Genomic DNA, 26,159 nt, shown 5'->3' on the forward strand with positions numbered 1-26,159 from the left:
CCAAAGTTTTCAAGTTGTTAAAACCTGGAAGTAGAGTCATTGTGAATTTGAAAGCCACTGATACTGAAAGCCACTGATCCTCTCATTTTGATAACTGAATCTAAACCTCCTAGAGATGTACATATAATCACCGCCTAGAGATGTACATATCAGGCGATATAGAAATATGATAAATAAACTGAACAGATTTGCTTAAAAGTACATCCTACATACTGCAGTTTACGTCCAAATAAGTGTATTTGATATTGTTGCCTAAGAGGGGATCTAACATGTCTATATTGTTTACAGTATTTTGGATCTTTTAGATCCAGAAAAAAAGTTCTATCTTTTTTTTTTTTTAAGCAGCATTTGATTAAAAATAGAATCCCATTTTGTTTGTTTGGCTCTGGGCAATATTGTTTTGTCCGCTTCACTTGAGAGGAAGTCAGACGATTTAGGAGAATAATATGTGGGGGAAGGTGATAGAAATAATAATAGTGCACACAACTGTATCAGCAGGAAGTCAACCCTTTTAAAGACAAAATTTATTCAAATTCTTAATTGTGCTCATGTCAGATCATAGATACTAGGAATGAGGACCAGAGTTAGTCAAGGAGAATTGTTGTAATCAGTGGTCCTAGTGAATGAGAGATTTCAGATTAGTAAAGTGGTTGTATAAATTTGGACCAACCAAATGCTGGCGAAAGCTTATGCAGTCTGTTTTGCTTTCATTACATGTTCATTAGGAAGAGCTGATTTAAAAGTTAGAAAAAGAAAAAAATGTATACCAGATATACTGGCAGTGGATCTAGAGATCGGAACAAGAGAGATCTGAATATAAAAACACACTCTTTGAACCACAAATAACATTTTAAATATGATATTTTAAAACATGACTTGTCCTTCACCTTGGAGAGTTGCTGGAGAGGATCTGAAAATAGAACACTTAGCTTGTATGTAAGGTGACCTCTAGTCCAATAGTGGGTCTCTGGATTTTAGCCATTATTTTTTCTTCTTTTCTCCGCCGCCCCCCCCGGCCCGGACTCTTCACCACACCAAGACAACTTCTTCTCTTGTAAGAACAGGCAGATGTAACTCAAGCTTGCCTTGTGTGTGGTTTCAGTATGATAAATCAACCCAATAAAATGTAGTATCTTAGAAACTTGGCATCTGTTAGGGCAAGTCATTGGTTTTATAAGATGAGTGATGATAAACTCCCATCAGTTCACTTTGAAATTGGCTCACTGATGAGACACAAACTTTCTTGTGATACTTCGGGGGGGGGAAGAGTTTTTTCCCTTACTGATTTGTGACACTGGCATATGTGCATTTATAGTGCTGTGTGTATATGTGCTGTATTGTATTGCCTGCAAGCAATTGTAGTTTCTAGCACCAGCCATGGTAGTCACTTGGATATTTGTGTAATCCGCTGCTAAAGCAAAGTGCTTGGGAACAAGAGAGGGGTTTAAGTCTGTATTGGGGAACTGCAGCCACATGCAAGGTTTGCAAGCAATAGAGAAGATACTCACCAGACAAAAAGATGCATAGCTAAGTGGCCTGGTCATGTCCTTTTACCAGCAGTCAACAAAAGTGTCAGCAGCAGGGAAATGTTACCATTAAAAGCAACTGGCTTTGTAGTTCTTTCCGTTGGAAAGAGAGCTGGTCTTGTGGTAGTGAGCATGAATTGTCCCCTTTAATAAACAAGGTCTACCTTGGTTTGCACTTGGATGGGAGACTACATGTGAGTGCGGTAAGATATTTTGCTTGGAGGATGAGGCCATAGCTTAGTGGAAGAGCATCTGCATGCTTGCATGTGGAAGGTCCCAGGCTCACTCCCTGGCATCTTCAGATAGGGCTGGGAGAGATTCCTGTCTGTAACCTTGGAGAGCCTCTGCCAGTCAGAGTAGATAATACTGACCTAGATGGTCCAATGGCCCAACTCAGTGTAAGGCAGATTCCTATGTTCCTGTTTCAAGCATTCAAAAAGAATTCCTTTGAGATTAAGGAGTTTATTATTGATGAACTTTCTGTGCATGTGACTACAACGCAGTTTTCCTTTGTAGTTCATATTTCACACTAGCCAGCAAGAGTTTCAACAAGAGTAAGGGGTTTATCATTAAAAGAAACAGTTAGCATATGCACATACAAAACAGCTTGCTTTGCCCACTTGGTATGTTGAAAGCTGGCTGCACATGCACAGAATCTTGCAAAATTTTGTTTTACATTCTGAACCAGAGAAAATTGGCAGAAACACATTCATATGCTGCATCAACTAATCGTGAGCTTCTGTGCAGTCATTAAATAAGGTATGGTTGCGTTTTTACAGGACTCTCTTTTTCTCTGAGTCAGTGCTGAGCCTCTGTCCCAGTATGCTGTGCTGATTCAGGTACCCTCTTTCAGATAAGGAATAATATCCAAGTCTAAATTACTCATGCAGTTTGGGCATGACTTAACTGATGATGTTAACAAATGCCCTTGTCCCATTCTAATTTGTGTGATTACCTTCAGTCTCCCTCAATTCTTTCTGTAGTTTAGATTAGATATGACATTCTTTGCTTTTGTGTTAAGCCTTTGGCTAGTAGTAAATAGAACTGTTTTTCAGTGCTGATAAAGGGGATTTCATCCCTTTCAGGGAAATCCAGATTATGTGGGGGGAGCAGAGAAGTAGAACCAAGATCCATCCTGAAGATAGATTACCAAGATCTTTGAGGTCTTTTGTCATCACAAAAGCCCTACATAAGTGTGAGGCTGTTACTCATTAACTTTGATTATCATTCTTCAGTATGTTTCAGTAGTGCTCCCCCTTTCTCGTTCATTTTCTAACATTAGTTTCCAGAAAATGTAATAAATACCATGGATTTTTAAAAAAATTTCTGTTTTCTGCTTTGCATGGCACCTGAGAATTATGATCAACAAAGGTGGCTAAGTACTATTGTTACAGTTTCACAGAAGGATCTTTAATTACTGATTCTTTCCAACATGCCTTTCTGCATTGTGACAGCTTTTATGCAAGGCACAGTGCTAATCCAATCAAGTCTGCAAAGGTTTCCACGATTGATTGATTGATTGATTGATTGATTAAGTGCCGTCAAGTCGGTGTCGACTCTTAGACTCCAGGATTATCTGTCTTCAACTTGACCTTTAAGGTCTCTCAGTGGTGCATCTATTGCTGTTGTAATCAAGTCCATCCACTTTGCTGCTGATTGTCCTCTTCTTCTCTTTTCCTTCAACCTTCTCCAGCATTATAGACTTCTCAAGGGAGCTGGGTCTTCACATAATGTGTCCGAAGTATAATAGTTTGAGCCTGGTCATTTGTGCCTCAAGTGAAAATTCTGGATTGATTTGTTCTATGATCCATTGGTTTGTTTTCCTGGCTGTCCATGGTATCTTCAAAATTCTTCTCCAGCACCAAAGTTCAAAAGTGTCAATGCTTTTTCTATCTTGCTTCTTCAAAGTCCAGCTTTCACATCCATAAGAGTGTCATGGGAAAAACCATTGTCCAAATTCTAATCTTTGTAGGTGTAGACATGTCATGGCATCTAAATAGCCTTTACAAGGCCTTCATTGCAACCCTACCAAGTGCTAGTCTGTGGTGTATTTCTTGACTGCTGGATCCTTGACTGTTGATGGTTGATCCTAAAAGGCAGAAGCTATCCACCACTTCAATGTCTTCATTGTCAATTCTAAGACTGGTTGGTGTACCCATTGTCATTAGTTTAGTTTTCTTTACATTTAATTGTAGTCCCATTTTTTCACTGTGCTCCTTTACTTTCATTACTAGAGCTTCCACTATTACCATCATAAAACTGGTCTGCAGGCTAGGGCTTAACAATATCCCTTCTGCCAGAAACCTGATTTTTCCCTTCAAAACATTTTTCACCATAATTGCAACTTGAACACTCACATAAGCAAACATTAGTTGGTCTGAAAAAATAACTTTGATTGGTTTTACTGAATCTGTAAAGTATTACACTTTTACATTTTTCAGAACATTTAATCAACACATAAATTGATGAAATTTATAACAGCTGTTTAATGTCCCTTATGTGCAAAATCTGCTATATGTTTGGTCAGCCCTACCTTGCTTGTATTTCCTTGGCTGCTGGATGAGGACATCTCACGTCGGTTATCCTCCCTGCACGCTCCAGAGGGCAGGACAATCCATTAAGCAAAAACTTTTAGAGGCGGGAGAGGATAGCCCCTCCCATTCAGTTTGTCCTGCTACAGCACCAGAGAAGGTAACCCTTGCCTTGTTTCTAGTTTTCCCTCTTTCTACTTTCCTCAGCTTTTGGTTTTTCCCATTATCTGTTGCCTATTTTTTCTTTCCAAAAAAGGAAATGCACTTTCCCTCCTCTGCTTTTCCCCCTTGCACCTCTGTCTTTATAAACCAAAAACCCAGTTCTTTGCTTTTTCCTCTCCTCTGCTCCCCTCCTTTCTCATGGAGTCACACAGAGCCGTCATACTCCACGTTTTGATGCTGAAAGGGAAGAAGCAGGCTGCAGCATACCTTCCCGGTAAGCCCCAACACCATTTGGTGATGGTGCATACAGAGTCCAGCAGCCCACCACAACCCGTGCACGCCATGCCTGAGCTGAGAGGGGAAGGGGGAGCTCCAATCCTTTAGAAGGGTTATTTGATGCCTCCCTCGCTTCCGTTATACACATAAACAAGCGCTATCACCCCACATCCCCCCTTAGTTGGAAGGGAAGCCCTGACATCATGTACTGGAGGAGGCCAGCCTGCAGTACCACCTGAGGCACAATGAGCTACTGAGCAAATCCCCAGCAGGGCCAGCCAGGCAGGAAGAAAAGGAGCTAGAGCGGACTGATTCACCTCCCACGGAGCCTCACCTGATGCCTGTAGCCTGGCAGTCTTGGTTTAAGGAGGTGATTCATAGCTCTCTGGAGCACCACAAGCCAACAAAACCAACCAAGAAGCACCATAGGCATAGGGTAGAATCCTCATTGGCCGCCTCCTGATTCAGATTCATCCTCCTCCTATGCAAGCCACCAACACACTCACGAGCCACCAACACACTTATGCAGACTATTCCAATCAGATTACTTCTCCCAATTATTGGTTAAGGCATTGCATACCTTAGGATTGCAACATGACCTACTAAAGGACGCTACTACCCCCTCCAGGGAGTCACTAGTCCTGCCTAGATCAACCTGAAACTTTCTCTGAGGTGGTAAAACAGGAGTGGCAAGAACCATCAACAACAAAAATTACATTACAGTTTTGTTGCCTCAGCTGCAGCTTTATTCCAAACACCTCCAGCTGATGCCCCAGTTGGAGCTCTGATCTTGGGAGCAATACTGACCAGGGATGGCAAATCTGCCCTCAAGGACCCCATGGAAAAGAAACTAGAGTTCCAACTAAAGAAAAACAATGACGCAATATCGGTCTGCATTAAGGCCTCCACTGCAGCATCCATCATCTCAAGAGCACCATTACTCCGGATAGATGAACACCTACAGTCTCCAACTCCAGACCAAGCAAGACAGAAGCAAATCGTAAAAATCCAAAATGTCCAAGCCTTCACTGCAGATGCCACACTGGATTTAGTGTGTTTCGCAGCACACGCTACCGCAATGAGCGTGGTGGCCAGACAAACCTTGTGGCTAAAACATTGGCAGGTCGACCCCACATCTCGAGCCAACCTGGTGACTGTGCTTTTCACAGCCTCAAAGCTATTTAGAGACGAGGCTCTTTAGGTGGTCCTAGTTGAAACTAAGCACAAGAAGAAGGCCCTACCATCATCCATCTGCAGAGAAAAAAGGCTCACTACCTACAAATTCTTCCAGTCATTTTGTTCCTTTAACCCTAATTTCATACCCAGAGATAACGACCCCAAACAGACACATCCTCACTGGAACAGACCATGCTTTAATTCCAGAAACAACACCCCAAAACAACAGTTTGGACAGCTGCCTGTTACAATCTTCTGGAGAGGTCCGGTTACAGTTACTGCTGGCTCATCTGGTGGCAACCCCGTACCAGGTTTTCTTTGGCTGCTCCAGGGGCTTTAGAATATGTGCCCCACTGTAATAAGAGTATCTTCTCTGTTTATTTTTAGGAAGACCCTCAAGACTCACCTTTTCTTGCAGGCTTTTAATTAGAATTAATTTTAATAATTTATTTTTATAATTGTTTTATGCTATTTTTATTGTGTTTTGTGGATTTTAATCTGTGACTTTTATATTGTGTTAAATTTTGTACACTGCCTAGAGATGTATATATCGGGCAGTATAGAAATATGATAAATAAATAAATACAATAAACATACTGAGCTCACACGGCTTCCTAGTAAACACAGCAAAGAGCCACTTAACTCCGTTCACCCAGATCCAACACCTGGAAGTTCTCGTAGACATCATCAGCAACTGTCTGTTCCTGCCACAGGATCGCTTAGATGAGCGAAAGATGCTAATCTGGCAAGTGTTGGCACCCAGGTCAGTACCAGTGCTCTCCCTTGCACAGCTCCTGGGCCTCATAATCTCAGCCATAGAAGCGGTACCCCGGACACGCTTCCACCTTTGCCACCTACAGTGGTTCCTCCTACCATATCAGACCTCCATTGCACAGAAATGCCACATCAAGGTCCAGCTTACCCCATTAATCAAAACCACCTTGCACTGGGGGCTTCAACCTATTCATATATCTCAGGGCCGACCATTCCTGGACCCATCACGAACCATCATCACAACAGATGCCAGCCTATTGGGATGGGGAGCACAATGCCTCAGCCATTTGACACAGGGAGTGTGGACGACAAAAGAAGCCAGACACAGCATCAACTGGCTAGATCTGAGGGCCATTCATTTGACATTCCTTGCCTTCCGGGACAAGATTCTACACCACCATCTCCTAATTCACACTGAAAATACAACAACCAAGGCACATGTCAGCTATCAAGGAGGCACACGCTTCAGTTCTCTACACGATCAAGCGATACTCCTACTTTCCTGGGCAGAGAATCATGTCAGTCACATCAGTCCTGGCACATCACGTTAGCGCGTTCCTAAACACTCAGACAGACTGACTGAGCAAACAGGACCTACTTTTGGCACAATGGAGCCTCAAGCCTTCCAGATGATTGCTGATGCCCTGGTTTTGCCCCAAGGTGAACTTGTTTGCAACACGCAGCTGATGCAGTTCTTCTCATGTGGTTCTGCTGCCAGGCAGAAGCAGTAGACGCTCTATCCACTCCTTGGCCCAAGGAACTCCTGTATGCATTCCCACCAGTACTGTTTCTCAGCCAGCTACTACGCCATGTGCGTCTCCTCAAACCACAGGTAATTATGGTGGCACCCTTCCGGCTGAGACGCCCTCGGTCCCCAGAAATCCTCCATTTTGCCACAGTACTGCATCATGACCCTACATGGTTCAAGCTTGTCACCTGGCGACTAAACACAACACCATGGATATGCTTCAAAGGTTATGGATACTATCCTTGCTTCTAGGCGGGCCTCAACCAACAGGATTTACCATACTACATGGAGGGCCTGCCAACACTGATGCTACCAGCGTAAGCTATCGCCTGAAAGCTGCAGAATCGCTCAGTTACTCCTTTTCCTGCAAAATGGCCTGATTAAGGGCTTTAAAGCAAATACATCAAATGCATCAAATACATTACCTGTAGTGCACAGGTTCCCCTCCTGGGAATTACTCAGGGCCCTCAGGGTTCTCCACACGCCCCCTCCCTTTGAGCCCATAAAATATATTAATCTGCACATACTATCCTTAAAGTTGGTCTTTCTCATCGCAGTTACATCAACAAGGAGAATTTTGGAGCTAGGGCACTCTCCTCTAACCCAAAATTCTGCATTTTCTCTCAAGATTCGGTTCGACTTATACCAGACCCTTCCATACTGCCAAAGGTCGTATCGGTCTTCCATAGATCACAGGATGTAGTGCTTCCTTCATTTTGCCCCAAACCTGCCTCCGCCAAAGAGAATTAGTGGCACAAGCAAGATGTGTGCCATTGCCTGAAGAAAGATCTGTCCAGAACAGCCTTATTCAGGTCAACAGAGGTGCTCTTCTCATTTCTTCCTGCATCCATGGGCCAAAAGGTGTCATCCGCAACACTGGCCAGATGGATTAAGGCACACACCACTCTGACATATAAGGTCCAGCACTTACCTACTCTGCTTAAACTAACTGCTCATTCAACTCACTCAGCAGCTATATCGGCAGCATTCTCTGTGAACACACCCCTGGATGAAATATGCAGAGGAGCCACATTTTTCTCTCCATCCACGTTTACAAGACAAAACAAAATGGACCTCTTCAAGTCTTCTCAGACCACATTCAGCAGAAGTGTCCTCCAACAAGTTCTTCCACCTCTGGGACACTCCCTCCCGGGGTCTAATAGCTGTGGCATGTCCCATGTAAGATATCCTCACCCTATAGCCGAGAAAGCAGCTTTAGTTACTCACCAGGAGCACGTCTTCTGGCTGCTGGTGGTGTAAAAGTGTTATCTTCTTGTTTACACTCTCCACTTACCTTTCTTGAAGCTTGGCTTGGCTTGACTAAACAGAATTGAGAGGGGCTATCCTCTCCTGCTCTGCTTAATGGATTGCCCTACCCTCTGAAGTGTGCGGGGAGGATAACCCATGTGAGATGTCCTCAACAGCAGCAGCCAGAAGAAGCCCTCATTGTGAGTGACCAATGTTCCTTTTTAGAGTGCAGTACTAGGATTCATAATAATGCCTAGTCTCAATGTATTTAAGCCCACAAGGCACATATGGTTTCTGGTAGGAGAGATGCAACCTGATCCTGTATACCTAAAAGGCCAAGCTGAAGACATATCCTGGAGAGCCTCCATCTATGTGGTCACTAAGAGTCGACACCGATTTGACGGCACTTAATCAATCAAAGTCTTGTTAAATTTAGTTAGATTTACTTCAAAATAAATGAGTATAGAGTTGCAATATTTTGTTAATCATTTATTTTTCAAAAGCAGATATACAAATATAATTAAAATAACATACAAAGTAAAGGAGCCCTTATAAATAAATTCACTAGTCAAATTTACATATTCTACCAAAAAATGAGTTTTAAGCATCACACATGCGCACGCGCACACACACACAAAATGTAATTTTCCTTTATATTAGAAAAAAACCCATTTGATTCATTAAAAAAAACCAGTTTAACAACCAGTCTTACAAAATTAGTCTTACAAAACCTCAGTCTTAGTGAGGACCAGTTAGTAGACCAGGGGTCTTGAATTTAGGAGTCCTGCATTGAAGTCACTACTTGATTGTAACCCATTCACTTGGCCTTAGTTCTGCATTTTCGAAATAGTTTGATTTAAAACATGAATATTAAGAAATGTGGGCCTGTATTTCTCAAAATGTGGAGTATGCTTTTCTGCTAGAATTGGGGAGGTGATTACAAAATGACCAGCTGTAGAGATACAGAGTTCCTCTACAACTAGCTGATCTGGCTCAGAGCATGTGTGCCCCTAGTTTGTTGCCGCTGCTTTCTCCCCCCCCCCACTCCACCCACCCCCACTTTTTTGCCTGCCCGCTGTCATCGTCTTCTCCCCCCTCCCGCCCACAGCCACCTTCTTCTTACTCGCCTGTCACCCCCATCTTCTTCTTTTACATCGCCCGCCCTGCCGCAGCCACCATTTTCTGGCTACCTGCCGGCCGGCCAGATGCCATTCACAGCCACTCGGCCACTTGCCTATTGTCTGCCTTCTGTCTGGTCGCAGCCACCTGCCTGCCACCCGGTCGCAGCCAGCCATTATATCTGCCATTTTCTTCCCTCCCACCTGTCCCATGACCATCCAGCAGCTCTATGAACTCTCGTGAGATCTGCCACACATGGGATTAGCCATGGGTATCTCTTAGAGAATTAAATATATAGAAGGTTCTGCTCCTCATGGGGGCATTTAACCTCTGGGAAATGACTTGACTAGCAAGCCAGAGGTTGCTGGTTCGAATCCCCACTGGTATATTTCCTAGACTATGGGAAACACCTATATCGGGCAGCAGCGATATAGGAAGGTGCTGAAAGGCATCATCTCATACTGCGTGGGAGGAGGCAATGGTAAACCCCTCCTGTATTCTACCAAAGACAACTACAGGGCTCTGTGGTCGCCAGGAGCTGACACCGACTTGACAGCATACTTTATTTTACTCCACACATAAGCACTTCCCAGGTGTTATGTGTGTCTCTGTGCCACATTATACATCTGTGGTTACACTGCTGGTGCAGGAGATGGCAGGACAAATTATTGAAGGGTAGGAAGAAAATCAAGAGGTTTCATTGGGTCATGAGAACATGCATCTTTGGGGGCACGTTTTGGAAGAGTTCCTACTTCTACTAAGCAGAGTTTTGCTGATTGACAATGCAAATTCTTGTTGTAAACCACCCAGAGACATAAGTTTTGGGCAGTATAAAAATATGTTAAAAAAATAAATTATAATAAATAAATAAATGCCTCCTATCTGCCTGATGTAGGAGAACTGGGGGTGGGGTGTGTGGTTGTGTTTCTTTTATGGAGGCTTAATTCCAAATTACCTGGATCATGACAGCTCAGAGTGCTAGGGGAGGGCAGGCACTCTTTAAACAGTAGACCTTCCCCATTGCGTTGGCATATTTTCTTCTGTTCACTAAAAGTGGCAGTAGCGCTCCTCTCTGGGGGTGGCTGCTGCCGCAGTGGGGGGGGGAGGGAGGAGAAAGTCCCCCCCTTTTGCGTTTAAAACAAAAAACAAAAAACACCACTTCGTGGCAGTGGTAGTTGTCATTGGGGAGTGAGGAGGGGAGAGTTTCCCTTTACCAAACACTTATTTCCCTTCACCCAGAGAGGGAGGGTGGCATGGGGGGGCGGCGGTGGCAGCAGCTGAAGGGAAGGTTGGGGAGTAAGGAGGGGAGAGCTCCCCCTTTTACTGAGATGGGGGTGGCGAGCTCCTCCCAGCTCCCCTCCCTCCTCCCAAGTGACTGCACAGGCCTCTCACCTCTCTGCTGAGCAGCCACGTGGAGGAAGGCCGGAAACGAGCTGCTCAGCAGAGAGGCGAGAGGCCCGTGCAGTCATTTGGGAGAGGAGCTGGGAGTAGCTCACTGCCCCCATCCCAGTAAAAGGGGGAACTGTTCCCTCCTGGGCCCCCCCCTCCGCCCCTGAAGCCACAGCCGCCCCCATCCCACCCTCCCTCCCTGGGTAAAGGTAAATATGTCTTTAGTAAAGGGGAACTCTCCTCTCCTCGTCCCCCACTCTCCACAGTTACTGCCACCACCACACAGCAGCATTTTTTAAAATGCAAAAGGGGAGACTTCCTCCTCACCCCCTGCCCTCGCGGGAGCTGCTGTGTCCCAGGAAAAGGGGGGATGTTTCTTATTGCCCCCCCCTTTCCCCAGCTTACTGCCGCTGCTGCATAGTGGCTTTTTAAAAATATAAAATTTTGGGCAGCAAAAGCCTTTTTGTCTGTGGGTGGTAAAAAGGTTAATCTGTGTGGTGCATTGAGGTATTTCTCCTCAAGCCTGGTGCTCTAGGTGCCCAGCTCTGGGTCTGCTTGGGTTACCTGCAGCCCAAATAGACACATGTCCAGGAATCTGGGTACACTTGCACCCCTGTACCCAGGTGAAAACCCAGGAAAATTCCTGGGCTACCCAGAGAGGCGGTGCCAGGATCAGCCACAATCCCCACACTTCACACAAGCAGCCCTACCCGGGTAGGACTGCCCAAGCCCGGGTAGGGCTGCTCATGTGAACAGCCTCATTGACTATGAAGAATTTTGCATACTAGCATTTATCTGCAGCTAGCATACTTGACTACTATATGTGACTATGTGTTTAAATCATACGTGAGCAGCATATAAATACTAAATCTGTATATACTAAATCAATGAATATATACAATGTTACAATGAGCAACTGCAATTTATTCTTGTGGGTATGTTCTGTTGTGAGTTCAATTGAAAACAAACATACTTTTAAAAGGTACATGTTCTTTGTTCCAGATGTTTGAGGTAGTGGGTTGGGCTATGATCTCCATTGCCTAACAGTGTTTTCCAACCCACACTTTTAAAATTAATCTTTTTTTTTTAATTACAAATTTTTCAAAAAGGAGACTCCGATATTTATTCCAATTCCTGTTCTGCCTGCAAAGACACATTGTTTTGGCACTATTTAAAGTCATTGTGTGTGTGTGGGGGGGGGGGGTGTAATTCCTTGGAGTGTGCAGATGACAGGAACTTCACATTGGGCTGGTTTGTGACAGAGTGTTGCCAAGAGAATTTTTTCTTAAAAGTTGAACTCTGCAGGGGGATAAATCGCTTATTTCATGTGCTTATACTGGATTGTTCACTTAACATCTCATCAAATTAAAACAAGGTAAACAAGATTAACTGTTTACTTGAAGTGAGCCGAAGTCTGGATGTTTTTCCGAAGAAGAACACAATGTACTGTTGTATCTTGTTTCCAGAGTGGTGTTTATCATAATTCCTTGTGCTGTGGTTGGTAGAGTGCTGGGAAGGCACTCCGCCCACTCATGGCTCATTCGTGCTCTCTCACTCTCCCATTGAGGCCTCACTACAGGATTGTAAGGCTGAGCGAGCTGTCCTGTGTCAGCTTTGCTGCCTGTCATGAGCCGACATTGACCTAGAATAAAATAACAGAGGCCATTTCCTGGAATTCTCGATGGACTGCTGAGAAGCGCTACCATAACTTTTGTAAACAGTCTACTCACATACACACAAACCCCTCTCGCTCTTAGGCAGGCACCTATGAAACAGAGCCAGCAAGAGAGCTGAGACATGAAAACAATTGAAGTGTGTGTGTTTGGAGAGAGGAGGAGGGAAAGCAAACCGGCATTAGAAACCTGAAGAAGGAACTATATTTTTGCCAGATGAGGATTCCCAGTAAATCCCATCACGTCTGTTTTTTCTCTGTTTGTTCTGTAGCTTATTTTGCTGAACAGCAAAATTTTTAGTTGAGTTTCAGGAGGAAGATGTTACATTAAACAGTAGAAAGAATATAATCCTGTATGTATGCACCATTCCATTATAAATGCTATTATATGTAACTTCCTTTGCACTTTCATGGAAGCTATAATGTTTTATTTGTTTGCTTCATGTTACTAAGGGTAACAACAAACTGATTTTGTGTTTCATTTTGAGTTTGAAATGAAACTCAGAATTCGCAAAACATTTTGTTGAAACAGCGGTCCAGCCGGGTATTTTGATGAAACAGAGTGTTTCGGCTGTAGGAAACAATGGGGAACTCGAAACGCCTCCATTGTCCCCCATGGGTAGCTCCTAGGGATGTCAAAGTGGGTTGGGTGGTAGGGCATGATGGGTGCTACCATTCCTAAATCGACAGGTCATACACATCCAAGCCATGCCTCCTTGCCAGGCCATGGCTGGCTGGCTCTTGCTCCTATAGGCACCGGAGCAAGAGAAAGGTGATGTCAGAACATCCTGAGGGATCAGGTGTTCAGGTAGGCCAAGCTCAAGCTGCCTCTCCTTTAGCATCCACATCCGCCTACCCTTTTCACTCAGATGGAAATTCACTGCTATCTTGCGATATCTCTGCACAAGAGCAGCCATGGCAGCAACAGTCTGGCTCTCAGCGCCTCTGGCAGGTATGCGTTGCCTGGCCTTAGGCCCAGAAAGGCCAAGCACATCCTGAATGACCAGGTTCAGAGTGTGTGCCACACAATGGATGGAAATAAGCTGATGCCACTCAGCTTCGTTAACTATGTTAAGAGCATTGTCAGTCACGATGAATCCGCTGCGGAGGTTTGGCAGCCTGGACAATCATCCCTCCCACTGGCGATCAATGGCCATTGACCACTGCCGTGTGGTCAGTGTCCAGCACTCCACATGCAGCAGAGCACACCTGTGCTTTGCTTCATGGGAGGGGCTGGCCACACCACCAGCAGAAGATATCCCATCACTTTCCTGCCTTTACCAGTGTGCCGTGAGGGACAGGAAAGCAGCGTGCATCCCACTGTGGCTGGTCCACAGATCTGTAGTGAAGTGCACGCAAGCATCAGCCCTGACATGCCCCCCCCCACCGCATGACCAGTATAGGGAGGGCACCACCTGCCTGCTGAAGGTGGTGTGTGAGGTTATTTTTACTTGCAGGCAAGATGGCTGGTCGTTGAAAGCCATAAGCTCAATAATGACCCGGGTATTGAGATGAGGCTCTGGACAACCAGGCCACTTGCCCACCAACTGCGTGGGCAATTTCTCCTGCAGGAGCCGCTGCTTTGTTGCTGCTGCGAGTTGAGGGCACACCAGGACTATTGCTGTCAGCAGGAGCAGAGCCCCCTGGGTGACGCTGTTGCAGGTGCTACAGCATCCCCAATATTGAAAGATGCTTAGGGTCCTTCCCCCTGCTGACCCTGTGCCCTTCAGTGGATGCAGTCAGCATAGGTTTGGGTTACTGTGGCAGAGCTCAAAGTGGTCCTACACCATGCTGCCTTCAGAGCCGGTATGGCCCCATTCTGGTGGAGGTACTGGGGTTACTGGTTCCTTCTGGGGGCTACCACTGACCTTGGTCCAGGGCTGAGAAAGCACAGGAACAGGAAACGGAATGACTTCCTTCTGTTCCTCCTCAGTCTGGGGGTCGCACTGTAAAGGAGGATCGGAAAGGATAGTGAGAGTGATCTGGTTGGGCTAGTAGCAGCTGACAAAATCACCTACTCCTCTGCTGCCACAGGAAGAGCTTCTTCCCTGACAGGAGAGGACCTGCCCCCTAATTCTACCTCAGTTGCCACCGGTAGCTATGACAGCACTGCAGAACCACCTTCCTCCCAAAAGGAGAGCGTGTGCACAATGGGGAGTAGCCCTCTCTCACTGTCACCCACTACCAGCATCACCCTTCCCTGTGCCTGCCATTCTTCTCCTGGCTTGGGGGTGGGGGGCTGTCTATTTATGCTTTGTGTTCCACACACAGTGCTATCTATAACACTGTAGTGCACATACAGGAGCTATAAAAATTAAATTAATTAAATTAATTAAATTTTCTCCAAATAAAGAAGCAGGCGGGGGGGGCTTTTTTGGAAGGCAGTGAGCATCAATGGGGAAGTCAAAGAGATGGGAAAGGGAATTACTTTGGTCTGTCTCCTAAACCCACCACTCGTGTCCTACAGTCCAATGTACCTGACTCGTACCTAATTCCTTCCCCAAACTAGGTCCTATTTAAAGAAATCTAATTTGACCAAAGTTGGGGTGCTTATCTTCCGGAGACCAACATCTTCAGCTGTAGTCTGTAGAGGCGTAACTAGGGAAAACGGCGCCCGGGGCAAGCACTGAAATTGCGCCCCCCTGCCCCCCCCCCCGCAGCCCCCCCAGCATACATCTGACTGACACACACAGTTTGTACTTGGGAAATAAATAAATAAATAAACAAATAAATAAAAACCCTTAGGAAAAAAAGTTTCTGTTTATCCCTGTTACGGAAGATAACTTTTTAAAAAACCCTCAGTTTTTAAGAGCCTTCCTTTTTAGTTTTTAAGAGCCTTCCTTTTTAGTCCTCAGTCATGGGGGAAGAGAGGTTCTCTTCTCACTTATTCCCCTCATAAGTTTCAGGAAAACCACGAGTGGTTCATCCAAGATAATGAATGCTTACTTCTTTTTTGTTAGAAAAGCACTCTATTAGCGCGGGGGGAGGGAGGGTTATTAAAGCCACTGGGGATTGGCTACAAGAAAAAGAAGAAATCCACACAAGAAAGAAAGAAGAAACCACAGCTAAACTCAGTTAAAATCACTGGGGCTTCTAGTACAATTAAAAACAAATAGAAAAAAATAAAAAATAGTTAGCATTGAAAAGGGGAAAAATAGAGACAGATAAACTACAGGCACTCTCTGTGTCTCTCCACACAGGCAAGCCCCAGTCCACCAGTCTCATTCCATGCTGTTGATCCTTCATCCTCTGAGAGGCATATTGGCATATTATAAGGGAGCTTTCTGGCCTCCCAGTCCCTTTAAAAGTCCCTCCTTTGGCTTCTCCCTCCCGCTCCCAGCCAATGGAGACACAGTTGCCCATTACAACATTTGATCAATGATAACAAACCAACCAAGAAGCTTGATTGTAAGCCAATTGGAAGCCAGTCCCAGAAAACCAATCGGAAAGGGACAAGCAAGCCTCCAAAATGGCACTTGAAACACTCAAAATGTTTTCAGTAGCAATGGGGCTGTTTTGTTTCAAGCTCAAAACATGCCCTTTATTCTAAGACTGATTTGTTTTGAGCTTGAAACACTCGAAATGGCCATTTTGAGCTCAAAATGTTTTGTACATCTCTACATCTTAATTATTAAGGTTGGTTTTGCAATGTTGCTTCAGTTTTCAAAATGCAGACACTCCTATTCTAATTTTGTGATGCATTTTACAAATTATTTCAGCATTTATGCTAACAGATATTCATTGTTTTCAAAGCGTGATGGAATAATGCCAACAAATCCATAGATTTCTCTGAATACATATTACTTCTGATTGTTCAAAGGTGAAATCATTCCATTATGTAGAAATGATTCTCTATTAGTACAATTCTATTCAGTGTTATCAGTGTTATTTCAATTGAATTTTTGTAAAAGCCCGTTTGCATTTTCTGTAGACAGTGGGTAAACAGTGAGATGTTTATGAAAAGGCAGTTGAAAACCTACCTACCTATCTATCTATCTATTTTATTAAGCAGATTTAGATGTGGATGTCACCTTAAGTGAAAGAGTGGGGAAATGCTTGACTAACAAGCAGAAGGTTGCCAGTTCGAATCCCCGCAGGTACTATATCAGTCAGCAGTGATACAGGAAGATGCTGAAATGCATCATCTCATATTGCGTGGGAGGAGGCAATGGTAAGCCCCTCCTGTATTCTACCAAAGACAACCACAGGGCTCTGTGGGCACCAGGAGTCAAAATCGACTTGATGGCACACTTTACCACTTTAAGCTCTAAGAAGGATGGAGAGAGATACAGAATAATCTGTTTTTGGCCCAGGTGGGTTTTAGGAGCGCATGGGGTTTATGAAGCCAGAGATGCCCTAAATTTGGTTTGGGAAGTATGCTAAAAGAGAGAGAGCATGGTTGGTATACATGTGGTGGATTGACATGATGTGTAATGATATTTGAAGAGTGGTAGGTAGAGCTTGTAGTAGCAATAGTAGCAGATTCACCTAGGAGGCATTCAAGAATTCTGCATCAACCAAAAAAAAAAGTTAATAGAATTATCAAGAACATATCTGTAACTGCTTGGAGCAGTAGCTCAGACTTTTTATGGGCTCTGAGGTAACATTACTTAAATGTTTTTTAAATGAAATTCTACATGCGGGTGGATAAAATATTAAAAAGAGATTAAGATTTGGTTTAAGATTTTACTGGATCTGATGAAAGAGCAGCAGCAGAATGTTAGGGTAGCATTGCAGCACTTAAAATACTGAATATTTTATTTACATGAATCCAAGTTTCCCACAAGTTTTTTTATGTTAGAAATTGGGAGGTTGTCTTAAATTCAGAGTCCTGTTCCTTTCAAATAAATGCAGGTATAACCTGTATTTAACCTCTACTTTTTAAGGGGGTCGTCTTAAATTCAGAGGCATCTTCAATTTAGGTAAATACGATAAGTATTACATGTATTTTATATGGAAAATAATCATTCATATCATATAGCATGCTTCATATCATATAGCATGCTTCCCAATATTTACTTTATCTAGCTCCAACAGCAGATAGCTCCAAAAGACTGTGCAACTCTTTGCCTCTCTTTGTGACATCCCATAGTAGCAGATTGCCTGGGTTTCTATTCCTCTCAGCACAAAAGTATCAAAAAGAGTGAAAGAAAATCTTATTAAGACTTGCCTGCACAAGTTTTTAATTAATTAACCCATGATTTAAGGATGAGAATTTCATAGTGCTTAATTAAATCCACACGAGGATCACATGCATGTCCTTTTTGTTCAGATTGATCACTTTTGCCTTAAACCAGCTTTTAACTTGAAGGGCTTGAAGGGCCCCTTGGACAAAGCACCTTCCATGGGTCCCCTGAACTTGTTAGAGGTAGAGCTTGCAAGCTGAGAATTCTCATACGCTGCTTCTGTAATCTGTTTGGGTCCTCCATGCAAAGTGAGAATGGCAGCACGGCTGGGGTGGTGGTTTCTTATGCTGGGCTTGGAGTCCCAGGGGATGCCCACCCTTGCTTTTCTGCTCTGGACCTGCACAGGGTTAAGCTCCATTTGAGCGACTCTTGAAAAAAGTAAAGCAAAAGTTAAGCCACAGCCTCCACCACTTCCTGAACACTTCAAAGAAAAAGTATCCACTGTTTGCATTCTTCAGACTTGCAGAACCTTTGTCTTGTATCTCAGTGTGGGATATGTCTGTGGTTGGGAGACAGAAACTCAGATTAAAATTCAAGTGGTGCTATTGACCATAGAGGTAGACACACTGCCCTGTCCCCGTTCATGAACGTGTGAGAGCGCAAGATCGTCACTGCTGTCCATGACCCTGTCAGCCACTTGTGCATATGTGTAAAGAGTTCTACACATAAGTTCTACACATGTATAACTCCTCCATGCAATTGGGAACCTTGATTTAATGCAATAAATAACAAATGTTTTGCTGGTGAATAACTGCTGCAGCTTTGTTGTTGTATGCTCTGAAATAGCATGGCGGGAGGTATGAGTTTCTAGGAGGAGTTTAGCACAGTTGGGCATAATCTATGTTCAAATGCAATAATGCATTCTCCATCATAATGCAATAATATAAAGTCTTGCTATGTGCAAAATAAACCAGTATTATGTCTGTGCAAAATAAACAAGCATTCCAAAAACAAACACACAATACAAACTGAATGACATTTAAGAAGGCAATTGCTAATACGAGGAGGCACTATGTTGTACAAACTGTAATGGCAGAGGTGCGGACAGAAAATGCAATATAAAAGCTGAATGGTGTGGGAAAAGGTACTAGCTGCGTTCCTACCCATTTCTCAGAACAGTCCTCAGAAAGCAAACCATAGTGTGTTATATCAGTTTGTTTGTGCAAGGATTATTCTGTAATCTTGTTTGCAGCTGGTGAGAAACCCACCTTGTGAGTACGGAGTGGGGTGGGTGGGGAGGGGATGAAGAACAATAGTGAAAATACAAAGATGCAGTGTTTGGAGAGCAACAGGGTGTGGAATTCTCTGGAATAAGTGTGTTACCGAATGGTGTTGATTCCAGAGAACATGATTATTATTAATTTTTTTAAATAAATCATTTTTAATATCCCGCTCTTCCTCCAAGGAGCCCAGAGCGGTGTACTACCTACTTAAGTTTCTCCTCACAACCCTGTGAAGTAGGTTAGGCTGAGAAAGAAGTGACTGGCCCAGAGTCACCTAGCTAGTTTCATGGCTGAATGGGGATTTGAACTTGGGTCTCCCTGGTCCTAGTCCAGCACTCTTAACCACTACACCACCCTGGCTAATGTGAAAGCACACTGGGAAGATTCTAACATAAGAATCACAGGCAAGTAGCTGCAACTGGGCAAATGTCCCTGGGCCCCTGAGGTGTGGGGGGCACCAGCCAAGTGACAGCTTGCTCTTTGCTCTTCACCCACTTCTCTCTGAAGGAGGAGGCAGGGGACAGCTTCACTTTTTGTCCCAGAGCTAACTCCAACCTTGCCATGACCCTGTTGAAACAGAACTTGCTCCTTTAAAATGTACTCTGCCGCCACCCTCAAAATATATTTCGTGTTGTTTTTTCTGGTGCTGCCACTGGAAATGGAGATAGTTGTTTTGTCCTCATTAATCATGGTTCTCTATGGATGCAAAGGCCTGTATAAGAGAGGTTCAGGTTTGTTTTTATTTTGATTAATGCTACTCAGTTGCTAGTTGCTGTTGTCTTATTTCCTTGGTCTCTTCCTTACTGCTGAATGGGATATTGCATGAAGAAACACACAGTAGCCAGCATCTGCCATGGGATGGGTGTGGGAAAATATTATAAGACCTGGTGGATCATTCTGAAAGATATAATGAGCACTTTAACTACAAATATGGAGTAGGAGAAAATGGGCTAATTTGGTGTTCTTTTGGGCCTCCACAACTATCTTCTTAATTCCGATTGCACTAGAGATAGCATGTACAATGGGAGGAGGGCTTTTGTTTTTATTTCAGAGGCTCAGATAAGTTAAATCCAGTTTGGGTGGAGTCTCGAAGGTAGCTGTTTTGATTCTAAGCCACACTAGTAGAAGTGAAGGTGCTCCACCTCAAGACTTGACCAGACAAGTCATTGGATTGGAACTCTGTAGGCACAGTGTGGTACCTGTTTTGACTAAGAAAAATATAGAAAGAAGAGGTCCCATATTTATGGGTGCGTGCGTGCACCTACTCATGCTTTGGTCTCTGCTAAGAGTGCACATACACTAAGAGATAAGATTCTCCCCTAGGAGTAGTCATAATCAGCAGCATCCTATCTTGGATGAGCAAATGTTGCCACTGAAAGCAAGCAGATAGGGCTGTACAATAAAACTTCTGTTGCATTCTGCCTATCGTTCTCTCTCTTTGATTCCAGTGAATAAATCAAATAAACAGAAGACTGAGAAGTTGTACTTCTTCCTTTTATAAAACATATTTTTAAGCTATGTGCTTTGCTAGTTTTGCTGTTTCTTTCTGCACCATATGGGTAAGAACAATCGCAAGCCCTTTGTTCTCTTGATTACGTTTCTCCCACGTTTAATGTCTTTCCCCTCCCTAAGATGACATTGCTGTAGGGATGTGTACAAAACCAGAAAACTCGGTTCAGTTCGAGTCAAACCGAGTCTAGTCTGGTTTTGTGCACATCCAAATTGGGCTCAGTTTGGCTTGAATTTGAGCCCAGTTCGGGGGTTCAAGGCCATAAGGATTCCTCATTACCAGTACAGAGGAAGGGGAAACATAGAAAAATACCATATACTGAGTCAGACCATTGGTCTATCTAGCTCAGTATTGTCTTCACAGACTGGCAGCAGCTTCTCCAAGGTTGCAGGCAGGAATCTCTCTCAGCCCTATCTTGGAGAAGCCAGGGAGAGAACTTGAAACCTTCTGTTCTTCCCAGAGCAGCTTCATCCCCTGAGGGGAATATCTTGCAGTGCTCACACATCAAGTCTCCCATTCATATGCAACCAGGGCAGACCCTGCTTAGCTATGGGGACAAGTCATGCTTGCTACCACAAGACCAGCTCTCCTCTCCTATGGGGGGACCATGGGGCTTAAATAAAAAGAGTTGGAGCGGGAGAGAAGTAAAATTGTACCTCAAATTTGCTGCCGGTGGCAGCTGTGGGAATGATTGGCGGTGGTCAGGGGTGGTGCCAGGGGCTCACCTCACCCCTACCGGATTGCACAGGTCCGATTCGGGACCCGAACCCCTTCGAGCCAGGCAGCTGAACATTGAGGTGGCTCAGCGTTGAACCAGTTTCCACATCCTTACATTACTGCCATCCTCATTAGGTCATTTAAAAAAAAGAAAAGTTCTGTCTTATGGAATTGTATTTAGTACTACTCCTTTGCAGGGGGGGGATCAATAGCTTTTTCCACCTTTCCCAAGAAGGATGACCAACTAGGATGGGGCAGGATGGCATAACACCATAATAATTTCCAAATATCCACTGGGAAATGAATAAATCTAAGCACTACCACCAGTATAATAAAACATAATGCAAAGTAATTGGCCTTGCCTTCCCTCTCCTCTGCCTCCAGCTCTTTTAGGAAATTATTCCCAAGCTTTGAAATGAGATTCACTCTGGCCTAGTTCTCACTGAGGCTGGTGAACCTGTATCTGGGCAGTACCACTTTAATCTGCAGGCTTGGCGTGGGGGGGTGGGGCGTGTTTCCTCATGATTGTATGCCTCTCCATTTAAATAAAAAAAAGCTTCAGAAACAATGAGTTGATAAGGAGAGAGGATCTAACCTGGTTTTCTTTGTGACATACCAGCTTTCTCTGTGCAGGGAATCTCTTTTGTAGGTATAGAGGAACATTCAATCATGCAATTCCCTGCCAGCAGTGTGCAGAAGTATGCTCTAGATATTAGCTCTTTAGAGAGAACTAGGCCCCAGGGTATTTGCCATGTAAGGGCATTAAAAAACAACAGCTAATCGCTGCCTCATTTCTTATTGCATCTTCCCTTCCCTTTTTGCTCTTCCCAGTGAATCATGAATGAGTTTTTCATTCATCTCTTCTCACACTCTCATCTTCATACCCTCGCCACTTGTAATCACAAACCTAAAAAAGTAATCCTTTTTTGTCTTGGGGCATTTCTACATGTTTTTGCAGCATTAACTGTAGGGAAAATCAGTTTTACTCCAGGATAGATACCACCTGTTTTGATCTTGATCTTGATGTATACTGCCATTTCCCTGAAGGATATTTCCTTACCGCTAACCATAGCGGAGGTTGGTTTTTGGGTTTTTTTGGTTTTTTTTAATTGGTTAAAAAATTTCCCTACCCTTTTTTTTTTTTTTTTTTGGTATGCACTGGTCCTCTTGTCCTTAACAGGCAGGTAGACAATTGAGACTTGGGAAGGAATTGGGGGAAAGAAATAGGTGTGTGACACACTCTGTAGTGGTGGGTTCGTGCACTCATGTGTAAATACCAGGAATTTTCAGTCAACATTATGGTTTCATACTTGAAATCAGCATGTGAAATTCCTGTTTGTGCACATATGAAGCTTCCTTTGTAGAGTCTACTCATTGGTCCGTCTAGCATCTTATTATCAACTCTGATTGGCAGTGGCTCTCCAGGGGGTCCCTCTTTTAGACAAGGGGCTCTTCCAGTCTTGCACCCATGCCTCCTGGTCACAGACGTGCCCGCCATCATGCTTACAGCTTTTGCAGCTTCAGACGAAGGCTGTAAATTGAGCACCATGCGAGGGGTAGTGAGGAACATGATGGACATGCCAGTGGGGCGAGGCTTTTGTTTCTGCTTTGGATGGTTTATTTGAATACACCGTCCTTTTTAGACAACGTGTGAATGAGGCTTTAGCTTGGCCACACTTACTCATGCTCTGGTAACCTCTCACTTCCATTACTGCAATGCACTGTACATGGGGCTGCCTTTGAAAAGGATCCGGAAACTGCAGCTGGTACAAAATAAGGCTGCAAGATTATTAACTGGGACTAGATGTTTTGAGCATATTATGCCAGTGTTTCATCAGCTGCGCTGGCTCCCAGTCCATTTCCGGGCCCAATTCAAGGTGCTGTTTTTAACATTTAAAGCCCTGAATGGCTTGGGACTGGGTTAGCTGAGAGAGCGCCTTGCCCTATATGTCCCAACCTGGACCTTTAGATCTTCGGAGTTCCTCCTCCAGGTGCCCCTGCCAAACGAGGTGAGGCGGGGGGCTACTAGGGAGAGTGGTTTTCCGTGTTTTTTTCAGTGGTTGCACCCTGTTTATGGAATAGCCTCCCCAGTGAAGTTCACCTGGCTTAATCATTTTGTTTTTATAGATGCCAGGTAAAGACCTTTTTGTTCACTCCGACCTTTTAAATTTTAAATTTTGATCTAATTTCAACTGACTATTTTTTTAAAAAAAATCCTTTAAAATTGTTTTGTATTGTGCATTGTATTTTCTTCCCATTCCCCCTTTTGGTCTGTTACGATTTAATGTGTTGTGTGTGTTTATCCCATGTTTTAATGTTATGTTGTAAGCTGCCCAGAGAACCATTTGTTATGGAGCGGTAAACAAAGATGATGATGATGATGATAATGATGATGATGATGATTAGTAGTAGTAGTCTAGAACTGCACAACTTCAGCCCTCCATCTGTTTTTGCACTACTATAATCTCCAGCCATAGCAACCAATAGTCAGGGATTATGAGAGTTGTTCAGCATCTGCAGGAGGGCTGAAGTTGTGCAGCCCTGCTTTAGTCAGAAGCATCAGGATTTTAAAAACCTTAATGAAAATGTAGAACTTTCATTGTATGAAAAAATGTTCAATTCTGAATTGTTTTGAAAACTCTTGTGATTATGCTGCTAATAGAATAACTTTTACATAAACTTTTGCAGATTGTGTTTCCTTATCCAGGATGTCTATGGGATATTCAGTGAGGTACAATTTCAGGACCTATTTTCTTCTCCAGAAGAGATCGAAGAATGTAGCCAAAGATGGGAAGGAAAATGCTGCCATTTGACAGGAATGAAAATTTTGCAGAGACTCACCAGAGGGAGGTAAGAACAGCACCTTAAGATCTTACTTTATTTTATTCCATCTAGGTCATAGGTTATCAGCCTGCATCAAGGATTTGGGGTGCTCTTGGGCAGGGAGCTGGAAGGTCCCGGCTAATCCAGAGTCAGGTCATGCCTGCTACTGTTACACTATCTACTGTCTGCTCCCTGGCTCAGTGAAGTAAACTGCACCAAAGCTGTGTGAGTGTGTGCACATGTGCATGTGTGCAAGCAAATGCTGCATAGGTATTATGTTTGACTTAGTGACATTCTGTCCAGCACTGTAGATGTGGCTTGTGGAATCCTTAAAAAAAAAATAGTTACCATGGTTCTAGAGCATAAGCCATATTATTTTGGAGCACAACTGAAATGTTTGTTTGATATGATTGAGAATGGACAGCTTAGTCTGGAACCATTTAAAAAAATTACATCCAGACTGTCCTGCTACTTGTAAAATGTTTAGAAGATCCTCAGGCCACCCCCATCCCCCCAACTTATACTTTGCACTAAAATCATGCATAGGGAGTATTCTAAAACATGGGTCCTCAGTTGGTGGGTTGGGACCCACAATGGATTGCATCGGGGCAGTGCCACTATATATTTTGTTTGCATTTCTTTTTAAAGTGGAGCAGAAGACTTAGCTTATCCAACTAACAATAGTTTATTAGATCATGAACACGTGAGGAAAGCTAACTTGGCAAAGAGGCACCTGGTAATGTGGTGATTCTCTTTAGCAAGAGGAGAGTAGCTGGCCATATTCACCCCCAGTACAGTATCTCCAGTGACTGTTGCTGGTGTCTATCTTATGTTTCTTTTTAGATTGTGAGCCCTTTGGGGACAGGGATATTTATTTATTATTTTTCTGTGTAAACCGCCTTGAGCCATTTTTGGAAGGACGATATAGAAATTGAATGAATGAATGAATGAATGAATGAATGAGCCATAAACATGCTTATGCACATTTCTCTCCTTCCCTCAAATAGCTGGTTCAATACAAAGTTTCCTGATGTGTTAAACCACAGTATCTTGTGACATTTGAAACAGGTGGTTTAAGCTATCCCAACTAATGAGGACCTCTGCATGACATTGATTGATTGACTGATTGATTAAGTGCCATCAAGTCGATGTTGAATCTTAGTGATCACGTACATAGATTCTCTCCAGGATGATCTGTCTTCAACATGCCCTTTAAGGTCTGTCAGTGGTGCATTAATTGCTGTTGTAATCGAATCCATCCACCTTGCAGCTGGTCATTCTCTTTTTTTCTTTTCTTCCACTTTCCCCAGCATTCTCAGGGGAGCTGGGTCTTCGCATAATGTGTCCAAAGTTTGATAGTTTCAGCCTGGTCATTTGTGACTCGAGTGAAAATTCTGGATTGATTTGTTCTATGATCCATTTGTTTGTTTTTCTGGTTGTCCATGGTATCCTCAAAAGTCTTCTATAGCACCAAAGTTCAAAAACATCAATACTTTTTCTGTCCTTCAAAGTCCAGCTTTTGCATCCATAGTGTGTCATGGGAAAAAACCATTGTCCATTTTAATCTTTGTAGGTATAGACATGTCATGGCATTTAAATATCCTTTCCTTCATTGCAACTCCACCAAGTGCTAGTCTGCAGCATATTTCTTAACTGCTGGATCCTTTACTATTGATGGTTGATCCTAAAAGGCAGAAGCTATCCACCGCTTCAATGTCTTCATTATCACTTCTGAGGCTGGTTGCTGTACCTGTTGTCATTAGTTTAGTCTTCTTTACATTTAGTCATAGTCTAATTTTTTTCACTGTGCTCCTTGACTTTTGTTACTAGAGTTTGCAGATCATCTGCGTTCTCAGCTCTCAGAGTAGTGTCATCAGCGTAGCGCAGGTTATTGATGTTTCTTCCTCCACCTTTAAAACTATGCTCATCTTCTTCCAATCCACCTTCTCTAAGTTCAGCATAGAAATTGAATAAATAAGGAGAAAGTATACAGCCTTGTCCTACTCCTTTGCCAATCTGGAACCAGTCTATTTCACCATGTTCTGTCTGGACTGTGGCTTCCTGTCCTGTGTATAGGTT

General features: G+C 43.6%; 1 protein-coding gene across 2 annotated transcripts in view; it reads left to right on the forward strand.

Moving 5' to 3' along the window:
• Nucleotides 1–26,159, forward strand: part of SPIDR (scaffold protein involved in DNA repair) — a 253,771-nt gene that overhangs the window by 194,134 nt on the left and 33,478 nt on the right. For both annotated transcript variants that reach the window (XM_053249054.1, XM_053249053.1), the window contains exon 11: nucleotides 23,946–24,107. In XM_053249054.1, coding sequence (XP_053105029.1) covers nucleotides 23,946–24,107 — 162 coding nt within the window. The remainder of the gene's footprint in view (nucleotides 1–23,945; nucleotides 24,108–26,159) is intronic.

Source organism: Hemicordylus capensis, chromosome 4, assembly GCF_027244095.1.
Source record: "Hemicordylus capensis ecotype Gifberg chromosome 4, rHemCap1.1.pri, whole genome shotgun sequence".
NCBI lineage: Eukaryota > Metazoa > Chordata > Lepidosauria > Squamata > Cordylidae > Hemicordylus > Hemicordylus capensis.